We start from the raw sequence: 12107 nt of genomic DNA on the forward strand, positions 1-12107 counted from the left end.
CGGTCGACAATACGACACGGTGACTCTAAATAAGTTGCATCCGGCTGCAACGCAATCTCCCCAACATCGATATGCTGATACCGATCCTCATCTCGAAGAAATTTCTGCAACATGGAAACATGAAACACGTTGTGGACGCGATCCAAAGTATCCGGAAGTGCCAACCGATAAGCAATAGCTCCAATGCGATCCGTAATCATGAATAGACCAACAAATCGCGGTGACAACTTCCCTTTCTTCCCAAAGCGTTTAACACCCTTCATAGGAGACACTTTGAGTAGAACCTGATCCCCAACCTGAAACTCTAAAGCCCAAGTATGACGATCAGCATAGCTCTTCTGCCTACTTTGGGCAGTACGCATGCGATCTCGAATAAGAACAATCTTTTCAGAGACATCCTTGATGAACTCAGAACCTAAGAATCGATTCTCTCCAACCTCCATCCAACAAACAGGTGACCGACACGGTCGACCGTACAATGCCTCAAATGGTGCCATACCAATAGTCTTCTGGAAACTATTGTTATAAACAAACTCCACAAGTGGCAAATATTCCTCCCAGTAGCCCTTGAAATCCAGAACACACGACCGAAGCATATCTTCCATAATCTAATTCACCCTCTCAGTCTGTCCGTCAGTCTGAGGATGATAAGCCGTACTAAAGTGTAACTCCGTACCTAAAGCCTGCTGAAAACTCTTCCAAAATCCAAATACAAAGCTCGAATCCCTGTTCGATATAATAGACAATGGAATGCCATGTAGCTTCACAATCTCTGAAATGTAAAGCCTCGCCAACTGCTCCGAAGTGTAGTCAGTGCAAATAGGCAAGAAATGAGCTGACTTGGTCAACCTATCCACAATGACCCATATGGAATTATGCCCCTTGAAAGAATTTGGCAACCCTTCCACAAAATCCATAGATATGCTCTCCTATTTCCACTCCGAAATTGGTAGTGGCTGTAGAGCTCCTGGCGGCCTCTGATGATCAATCTTAACCATCTGACAAGTACTACATTGAGAAACAAAAAGAGCAATGTCCCTCTTCATACCTGCCCACCAAAACTGCCGCTTCATATCTTGATACATCTTATCGCCTCCTGGATGAACAGAGAACTTAGAGTGATGAGTCTCAGTCATTACATCTTTCCTCAAATTATCAGCAGAAGGTACCACTAACCGTCCCTTGTACCTTAAACCTCTATCAGCCCCAACATAGTAGAATGGAACCTCTCCGGAAGCTATCTCTGCGACCTTGTCGACACACTGCTGATCGGTGAGTTGTGCTTGTAAAACCCTGCGAATGATGGAAGGTGTAACCACCATGCAAGCCATAAAAGCATCCGATAACTCATCCACACTCTTTAAAGCATTCCACTCAGTAGTGAATAGAGCAGAAAGACTACCAACAGGTCGGCGACTGAGTGCATCCGCCACTACATTCGCTTTCCCTGGATGGTACTGTATAGAAAAATGATAGTCTTTTACAAACTCCAACCACCTGCTCTGTCTCATATTTAGCTCCCGCTGAGTGAACAAGTACTGCAGACTCTTGTGATCACTGAATAATCTGAAGGACTCACCCAACAGATAATGCCTCCAAATACGCAAGGCAAAGACCACTGCTGCCAACTCCAAATCATGTGTTGGATAATTAAGCTCATGAGGCTTAAGTTTCCGAGATCAATAAGAAATCAGTCGCTCCTCCTGCATCAATACACATCCAAGACCCTGCAACGAAGCATTCGTGTAAACAAGATACTCTATCCCGCTCTGCGGAGTAGCCAGAACCGGTGCAGAAGTCAGCTTCCTTTTCAGCTCATCAAAAGCTCGCTGATAGTATTCATCCCACACGAACTGTACACCCTTCTTGGTCAGATGAGTGAGTGGTCCTGCTATCTTGGAGAACCCCTGGATGAATCTCCTGTAATATCCTGCCAGACCGAGAAAACTCCAAATCTCAGTAGGTGATGTAGGCTGTCCCCACTCAACCACTGCTGAAACCTTGGCCGGATCCACTGCTATCCCCTTTTCTGACACCACGTGACCCAGAAATTTCACCTCCCGCTGCCAAAATTCACACTTCTCGAACTTGGCATATAACTGGTGCTCACGAAGTGTCTGCAAGATTATGCGAAGATGTCTAGCATGATCGTCCTCCGACCGAGAATAGATCAAGATGTCATCAATAAAGACAATAACAAACTGATCCAAATAAGCCCGGAAGACTCTATTCATTAAGTCCATGAATACTGCAGGTGCATTAGTCGTCCCAAACGGCATAACTCGAAACTCATAAGAACCATATCGCGTGAGAAATGCTGTCTTAGGAACATCCTGCTCCCTGACCCTCAGCTGATGATACCCAGAACGCAGATCAATCTTGGAGAAATATATGGCTCCCCTTAACTGATCAAACAAGTCATCAATCCTGGGCAAAGGATACTTGTTACGAATCGTAACCTTGTTCAACTCCCTGTAATCTATACACAGACGAAGTGAACCATCCTTCTTCTTTACAAACAGAACCGGTGCTCCCCAAGGTGATGTACTTGTACGAATAAAACCCTGGCTGAGTAACTGCTGAATCTGATCCCTCAGCTCTCTCATCTCTACCGGTGCCATCTTATAGGGTGCCCTAGCAATAGGCGCAGTGCCTGGAGCTAAGTCTATCACAAAATCGATCTCGCGACTAGGTGGCAACCCTGGAATCTCCTGAAATACATCCGGGAAATCCTGTACAATCGGTATGTTATCCAATGACACAGTAATCCCCTCCTCATTTTCCTCCTCCACATGGAACAAATAGGTGCTACCGCCCCCTTTAGAACGTGGCATAGCTACTACATACATATCTTGACCAGGTATGGTAAAAATAATAGATCTATCAAAACAAACAACTTGGGCATGGTAGTGAGATAACCAATCCATCCCAAGTATCACATCATAAGTGTGCATGTCCAGGACTAATAGATTGGCTAGAAATCTGAGTCTGCCAATATCTAGTGTTACAGGCCCATCACTCTCATGTATAATAGCTGTATCACCCAATGGTGTAGAAATACCCTGAGGTCTAGTGCATACCCTCGTCCTCATTCCAGACAAAGCAACAAAAGTCCTAGCTACAAATGAGTGTGTAGCACCCGTATCAAATAAAACACGTCCATGCAAACCATGAATAAGAAACTTACCCTCAATAGTCTGAGGTGCCTGAACATCCTGTGGCATGGAGTTATACACCCTGCCATAGTGCAACTGCTGTGGTGTCTGTCCCTGAGTCTGCGGCAGTGCCGGTAAAGCCAGATGTGTCTGTCCCTGAATCCGTGGAACCTGTGGAGCTGGTAGAGGCACTGGCGCCCGCTGTCCCTGCTGCACATACTGCCTCTGTCCCTGTCCTTGTCCTGCTTTAGGACATTGCCTGGTGGTATGACCATACTCTTCACAAGTGTAACAACTACCCTGGAAAGTACCAAATGGCCTCCTCTGTCGGTTAGCCTGTGGCTGACCCTGTCCTGCCTGTGGTCCCCCATTCTGTTGCCTCTGAATATGTGCCCCATTCCGGTGAGCATTTGAACCACCTTTGTGCTTCTTCCAAGGCTGTTGTCCTTGGAACTTGCCTTTGTCATTCTGCCGGTGACCATTGCCATTCCCCTTTTCAGCTGACTGATTAGTAGAGTCTTTATCTCCCCGCTTCTCACCACGAGCCTGTCTGATGTCCACAGTCAACTGATACTGTTGTAGAGCGGCGTCTACCACCTGAGCATAGGTAGTATAGGCTGGACTACCTCTAATAGTTCTCTTGATAGACCACATCAATCCCTTGACAAAACTGTTGCGCTTCTTCTCCTCTGTATCCACCTCCTCCGGTGCAAAGAGAGACAAGCGTGTGAACTGCTGCTCATACTCCGCCACTGTCATGTTTCCCTGCTGCAGACTTAGAAACTCGGTCTTCATAGCTGCTCTGACTGCATAGGGAAAATATTTCTCATCAAAGCGAGCACTGAACTCATCATAAGACAACGTCATCCTCTCCTCTGAGGTGGTAACTGACTCCCACCACTGTAGTGCATCCCCAAATAGCTTGAAAGTAGCAAGCATCTGCTTCTGAACCTCTATGCACTGAACCAAATGAAGATGACGCTCAATGTCCTGTTTCCACTGGTGAGCTGCTCTCGCATCGGTTGAGCCTGAGAACACAGGTGGACTCCCCTTTGTGAAAGAGGTCCAAGCCTTTCCCCAAGAATCCGTCTGAACCACTGGTGCTGGTACAGGTGCCGGCTGTACCTGAGGCTGATTCCGAAGTGCAGCTGTTACCCCAGCCTCTATAGCCCGAGCAACGAGGTCATTGAGGTGAGGAGGAATCTCTGGATCTCTGACCTGGTCCAGAGTCTGTTGAACATTCTCCTGTTCCTCCCGAAACTGATCCATGTCATCTTGAAACCCAAGCCTTTGCTGTTCTTCCTCCATTTGCTGATGCCATAGGAGATATTGTTGCCTACGTGCCGTTCTCCTTTCCTTCCTAGTTCCTTGCATGTTCTGTCCATTTCTAGCGTTAACCATCTGTTAACATGAAAAGACAGACGTCAGTACCCTTTCTATACGAACCATAAGGAATACAATGAATCCTAACTTAAGCTCTATTCAAGAGAAAACGCTACGCGGAAGACGTAATACGAAAACATCCTAGAGACACTTGAACCTGGAGTGCTCTGATACCAACTGAGATACCCCTCGGATCCAAGACACGGGTTGATCAGGCCCAGGCCCAAACCCGAGGGAATATCAAACAATTAATATTTTATAATGAACACGGAATACAAAATAAATTAAAAAAAGAAATTAAAGCTGGAAGGAACTAAAAATAGAATCTGCAAAATATTATAATTATTAAAATCCATCAAACCTAAACTCCAAAACTCCATCAGTTTACAACTTGGGAATCCATCTCTAGTGGACCCCTATTAAACATCCCAAACGGAAGATAGAACAACTGTAATAAACTTCCAGAAATAAAACTATAGAGAGAGCCCTACATCGTCGGAAGAGTGAATAGAGACCTCTGCTCAGCACGAACACGTCTAAGCCTGGAACTGTCGTGTACCTGAAAAATAGAAGTGGGTCAGGCCCACGCGCAAGTTCTATACTACTACAATCCAAACAGAGGCCCGATACGCATGTATATCCTAAACAATTCAACAATAGCTAATAGTCCGTAAATATATATATATAGTCACACTAAAGGACTCTCACTGGACTACAGGCCGGTCTCAACCTGAATAGAGGTAACATGCTAAAAAGCACACGAAGTGGGCATATGTACCTATACCCAAACAGGGTACACCTCCAACCATCATAGCCAGCTACACATCCCGATGCATATACGCTCCCTAACCATCGGTCCTGAGGCTCAAGCTCATACCGAGGCACCATAACAGTACATATATAAAATCCATCCAAAATCCCCGGTATTACCGTTCAACAAGTAGTTGCCATGACAATACAAATCCACGGGACTTAACTTTTAGTTAATCCCATCCTTATTCCAAGTAGGTGGGTAATGGTATTGTTTTAAAAACCAAACCCATCCTTAGTATGCCACCGTCCTATACCGGTGCCTACTTTCCAATCCTCCAGTAGTCAATAATACCAATAAATCAAGTATATATCAACTAAATTCCAACATCCAACATTCAATGTTAGCAGTGATAAAATAAGCATTGATAAACAGGGTCACAACAACAACATATACATGCCCAATTTAAGTTGTTCCCTTTAGTCTGATATAAAGACAGAATTAATTAAAACTTCCATTTAACACCTTACAAATGACATACAGATATGTAAGGTATGTATCACAAAATCCTAACCTCCACAGTTGATACTAACTGTGATAATGTAAGTATCAAAACAATATTCACAGTATGTATGTAGACATGCTCAAATTATAGTGTTCCACAAAACCGATCTAGTGTTAAACTCAAATCCTCCTAGTATTTAAGTTCCAACAGTTGCTATTACAGAAGTTAAGATAGCTATCATCTAGACCCATCCTTCCAATAATTTATACTAGCAGTGGTAAGGGAAAACGTGAACCACAGAACCACAATGCATCCACAAACATGCTTAGTCTAGGTTGTACAAGCATACAACACTACTGTAACTACCAGTTTCATAGCAAAACAGATATCATTTTAGTTTGGTTTAATCTTCATTAATCCTGAAATCATTTAAGAGTGCAAAGAGTATGAAGCCTAAGGGAAAGAGTAAGGATAGAATCTTGCCTCAGAAACTTTTGTTCAAAGTTTCAACGTCGTCTTCTCAAAAAATCCCGGCGAGTTCCAAAACCCGGTTATTGTTCACGGGTACGAAACACTATTCCCGAACTCAAAATCTGATCTCCACCGTTCCGATTGTGCGACACTAAGTCAGAACCTATCCTCCAAATTTCAGCTCGATCGGACCACGGACGAAGCGGGATCGTATGTTTGATGAAATCTGGGCAGAATGGAAAAAAACCTGTGCGACCCAGTTACTGTTCACGAGTACGAATCACTGCTCCCGAGGTCAAACTCTGATCTCAACCGTTCAGATTGTGCGTCACTGAGTTGTGAACCTCTCCTCCAAAATTCAGCTCGATCGGACCACGGACGAAGCAGAATCGGATGTTTGATGAAATCTGGGCAGAATGGAAAAAACCTGTGCGACCCAGTTACTGTTCATGAGTACGAATCACTGTTCCCGAGGTCAAACTCTGATCTCCACCGTTCAGATTGTGCGTCACTGAGTCTTGAACCTTTCTTCCAAAATTAAGCTCGATCGGACCACGGACGAAGCGGGATCGGAGCTTTGATCAAACCTTGGCAGAATGTGAAAAACTGCGTTTTTCCTTCTCCACTTCCACAAAACGTGTGCTTTGTTTAAAAAAAACCCTACACAGACGTCTACCTTATACTTATAGAGTTTTCCTAAACCCTAGGTTCATTTAAGTCCAACTCACAATCCTAACCGGCCCATGCAATTAACGTAGAAACCTACGACGGCTATAATATAAAACCCTAATTTATACTGTAATTAAAACCCTAGTTAGATGTATTTACCTAATTACCCTATTCACCATTAAATACTTAACAAATAATCTAATTGAACAAAAAAATAATTAGTAAACCCAATTAAACCCAAATAAGACACACATAAAATAAGACACACATAGAATAATTAAACCAATTACACTTAAACCATTAATGCCAATTAAATAATTAAAACACTAATAAGTAATTCCAATCAAATAACTAAACCAATTACACTTAAACCATTAATGCCACTTAAATAATTAAAACACTAACAAGTAATTCCAATCAAATAACTAAAAATAAATATCATTTAAATAAATTAAATCACCACAAAAGAAATAAATTAAATCACCACAAAAGAAAACAATTAAGCACCTAATAAAAAAAATAATGACACATAATCAAATAAAATGCACTTAAATAATAAATTAAATACCATTAAATACCAGGAATATTTTTTTTAAAATTAGGGGTATTACACATTGTGGCAATGAATTTCATGGTTTAAGCTTCAAACTTTATAAACTGGGAAGAAGACCAGTGTTGACCCAAAATGCCAAAACCATATGCTTCACAATGGATTTTTAGACTTCTATAAAGAAATTAACTTCAGATGATTCACATATTCATGAAGGCCCATGTAATAGCATCCAGTATCAACAAAGGTACCCTAGAAATTAAAAGGGTACTCCACAGATTAAAGGCACCTCTGCTTCGTGATCAGAAAACTACCTGTTCTAGATGTTTTTTTTTGGTTTTTAGTGACTTAATTAGAGTGGAAAGTTTCTTTAAATGAATGATAACTAGAACACCAATTCTGAATACCCAAAAGTGTGAAAAAAATGAAATTGAAGTTCAGGCAGACCCTGAAAACGAAGGGTACAACGTATTTGGCAGAAAAATTAGTGTATTCAAAATAGTCAAGATTTTTGGCTTGTGGAAATCATGTTTAACATGTTGGGAAACAAGAATCTCATTTTTGGAGAGAGCACCAAGAAAAGATCAGCAATAGAAACAGCGGCACAAATTGGGTTTAGGGGTGAGGGACTTTCATGCACAAATGCTAAATTGGGTTTAGGGGTGAGGGACTTTTATGCACAAATGGTGAGGGGCAAAATGGGAAACAAAAGGGTAAAATGGGGTTTTAAGTTTTACTTTTTGTAAAAAGTTGTCAGAGGGACCGGTTATGCACCTTTTTTGAATTTTGTGGACTTGCATACACTTTTTCAAAAAGTAGGGACTTGTTCGGCACAAAGTCTATATATCAGGTTTTTTTGCACTTAACCCTGTAATATATACATCATACTATACATGCAATTGATGAATGTTCACAACTGATGTAATTGATGAATGTTGAGGGTTTGGTACGCCAAAAAAACTAGAGTCACATACAGAGTAAAATAACAAGGGGGTGCATACATATATAGGGAGAGACAGAGACAGAGGGGATGTAGAGCCAGAAAGGGATTGGGTTTTGTTATTATTCTTTTTATTTTATTAAATAATTGGATCTGAATTAATATCAAAATGCAATCTGAGGATGTGCAGAACATCATGGAGTTCTGATGGAGTCAATACTTCTAACAGAGTTGGGCTTATTCTTATCATGCATGTGAAGAGGAAGAGAGAAAATTGGGTCAAGAAATTGGATACCGGTCAGATAGGGGTTGTTTGCTCGTTTTTATTATAATGAGCGTGTTGGTGATTTAGGTTGTTGTGTTGTCACTTTTTTATTGGCTCCGGAGATTATATCGATACATAAACATTTTAGCAATATAAAATAACTTAAGACGATGTCGTTCAATGTAGGGCTAAAGTGCAATTTGCCTTTTCTGTTAATCATTGGCTGACGGCTTGTCCTCAAGTGCAATCAGCTCATAGGTGGGGTTAGTGCCCCTAACCCTATAATCTAATGATACCAAACAAGGTAAGTCCTGTTTCCAAATCCAAATCCAAACCCTAATCCTAATCCCATCAAATCAGTATTGCGAACACAAGTCTACAAAACCCTCTCTCCCCGTTTCTCTATCGCCGCCTCCTCGTCCTTCAACAGTCAGAACTCTACAAAACCCTCTCTCCGTTCTTCTATCGCCTTTTCCTCCCTCAACAGTCTATCGCCTCCTCCTTCAACAGTCAGTGCTTCAACCGTCAATCAGAATCATGAGCCGGTCGGGTCAGCCTCCGGATCTGAAGAAGTAAGACCTTTCAATCGTTGCTCTGCTTCACTTTTTTTGTTTTTTTCTCACCATCAGTTCCTCATATATTGATGTCTTCTTCGTTTTTTTTTTCCTCCAACAGGTACATGGACAAGAAGCTCCAGAGTAAGTAATTGTTAACTTTTTTTTGTTAGCGTGTACTCTCTCTTTTTTTTTTATACTATAAAATTGTCGTTTATATGTACATATATACATGGCTTATACAAATAACAAATAACAAGTTATTAGAAGAATACATTTTAATTTATTTTTTTAATATTTATTGTGTACATATACACATGTGCATTATACAAATAACAAGTAACAAGTTATTAGAAGAATAATTTTTTTTTTTTTTAATATTTATTGGGTACATATATACATGTGTGTTATACCAATAACAAGTTATTAGAAGAATAAGTTTAGCAAATAATAAGTAATGATACTGTATTATAGTGTAAACATAATATATTGATTCAATCTCAGTGACACAGCTTAAATTTAAATGATATGAGTTGGTCTGCTTAAACATAAATGTGGAGGCTTTTGGTGGGATTCAATCTCAGTGACACAGCTTAAATTAAAATTTGAGTTGGTCTACCTAAATTTACATTTTTCCACGAGTCTAGCATTGAACTGTTGTTTTTTAGGTTGTTTTTTGGGCTTAATCTATTTCATGCACAATGGATTTTACAGAAGTCCTGTTGAACTTTAGGTATTGAACTTGAATCATTGTCTACAATGAAGATGGATACAGGCTGACTTTTAAAAAGATTTTATGTTCAGGAATGCGGAGAGATGTCAATGTGCACTAAATTCCTGTGTTGTGTGTATGGCTTGTCATTCAGTTGCTTTAGAACTCTCAATAATTCGAACTGGCTTCTTTATTGCAGTAAAGTTGAATGCAAACAGGATGGTTGTTGGGACTCTTCGCGGGTTTGATCAGTTTATGAATTTGGTGATTGACAACACTGTAGAAGTTAATGGGAATGAGAGGAATGATATTGGCATGGTGGTGAGTCAATGCTCTTTACCCTTATTTTTGTGTTTGAATTTTTTTGACTTTTTGGGTTTGGCTCCTCTATAGGATAAACTTCCCTGATTTGTTCGGTTATCATCTTGTCCCTTTCACATGGGTGAAACTATCATTTCATTGGGAAAACTGAATGGTAATTACAACTGCAGTTTTCTTTTTTTGTTTTTTCCCCTGGTATATACTCACAAACATCTACAAATGCCCACCATGGGGCTCCAACCCCTCACCTCCCCTTTTTTGAGGGAGGAGAGGTTATTCCAATAAGGCCAACCACCCAGTGGTACAATTGCAACGTTTTTCCAATTTTCTTTTCGGTGAAATGATGGAATCAATTCTCCTTTTTTGCTAAGGGCTTCATTTGGTAAATGAATGAATTAGAGGTTTATACAAGAGTGACCAACCCTTCTATGTTTATTCAAATTGTTCCATCTTTTTGACTGATTAATGTGTTCATTCAGGTTATCCGAGGGAATAGTGTGGTCACAGTTGAAGCTCTCGAGCCCGTTCCCAGAAATCAGTAGCTTCAGTTTGATGATGATTTTGTGCATGCTCTACAACATGGCTGCTTGTATGGATATTATCGACATGTCAATCCCCTTGTATGGGTGGCAATTGTAGACCTGCTCTTGTTAAAACTTAAAATCTGAATTATGTGTTGTTTCTTAACTTTCGTGGTACAGTGTCTTGTCTGTTTCTTAAAGTCTTTGATTAGATACTAATTGGTTCACAATATTGGGAATTGGTCTATGAAATTGTCTGTAAAAGGTAATTCTGCGGTATGACTCTTTTTTTTTTTCTTGGTAGTCTTGTTTAGTGTTGTCAAAGGCAAGGCTCAAGTCTGACTTGAGCTTGTTGTGCGCCCGGGCTCGCCTGCGACAACATTTGCCCGTTTAATATGGAACATGAATGCTTTAATAGTAATTTACTTTGTGGATAGGTTTTAGAGGACCTCTAGTGCTTATGCACTTTGGACCTTTGATAACACTGCTAATTGCAAACCTCTTTCATGACTATATTTACAATGTAGACATCATCAAGGCCTCCATGCATCTATTCCTATGATGTAAGGGGTGCTCGGGGATGATGGAGTCTTCATCTGTGCGTGCGAGCCAAGATTTTCATCTGTTGCAACCCATGTGCTCGGAATTTAGAATTCTGACTATTTTTATGCAAGTTATATGGTTCATAGTGATATTTTTACATTGGGTATTGAGCATTGCAAATATGGCACATCTCATAATCTTTTTGGTAGTCGCATATATATATATATATATGTATGTATGTGTGTGTGTGAAGATGTATATTTCTCCCTCCAGGTTCCTCGTATGTGGATGTATAGAACTCTTAAAGTGTCTCCTGCATATTTCATTTTGTGCCCTCATGATGAGAGGGCTCTCATAAAAAAACGATTTCTTTTTTTGCGTGTAGGTGGAGTCCAACAAATACTTTTGTCAGTTTTTTTTTTTTTTAAATAAAAATCTCTTTTAGTGTTTTCTTTAGTGTTTATATATATATATATATAGAGAGAGAGAGAGAAGAGAATGAAAAATTATAATTTAATTGGAGAAAGGGAATGTAAATTTATATGAGGAGTATGAAAAAATCACTATGCCCCTAAAATGTGTTTTTCAAAAAATATATATTTTTAATGAACAAGCATGTGCTTGGGGCAGCTCCCCTAGGCACAAACCGGCTCTCTCCGTGTGAAGGTAACTCCATCAAATAATTCAACCATAGTTTAAAAAAAGTAAAAATAAAATAAAAAATAATTTACAAAAATGATATTGAAGAATACTAGTTTCTGAAACAG

General features: G+C 40.2%; 1 protein-coding gene across 1 annotated transcript; it reads left to right on the forward strand.

Annotated features, from left to right (window-relative positions):
• Window positions 1-8956: 8956 nt before the first annotated feature.
• Window positions 8957-11094, forward strand: LOC132269481 (probable small nuclear ribonucleoprotein G). Its single transcript, XM_059770678.1, has 4 exons — window positions 8957-9261; window positions 9365-9387; window positions 10155-10276; window positions 10756-11094. The coding sequence occupies exons 1-4, from the start codon at window positions 9227-9229 to the stop codon at window positions 10816-10818; spliced, it is 243 nt and encodes an 80-aa protein (XP_059626661.1). The 5' UTR covers window positions 8957-9226; the 3' UTR covers window positions 10819-11094.
• The last annotated feature ends 1013 nt before the right edge of the window (window positions 11095-12107 follow it).

Source organism: Cornus florida, unplaced genomic scaffold, assembly GCF_030987335.1.
Source record: "Cornus florida cultivar Cherokee Brave unplaced genomic scaffold, ASM3098733v1 CherokeeBrave_3.0.0_Hap2_Chr08, whole genome shotgun sequence".
Taxonomy (NCBI): Eukaryota; Viridiplantae; Streptophyta; class Magnoliopsida; order Cornales; family Cornaceae; genus Cornus; species Cornus florida.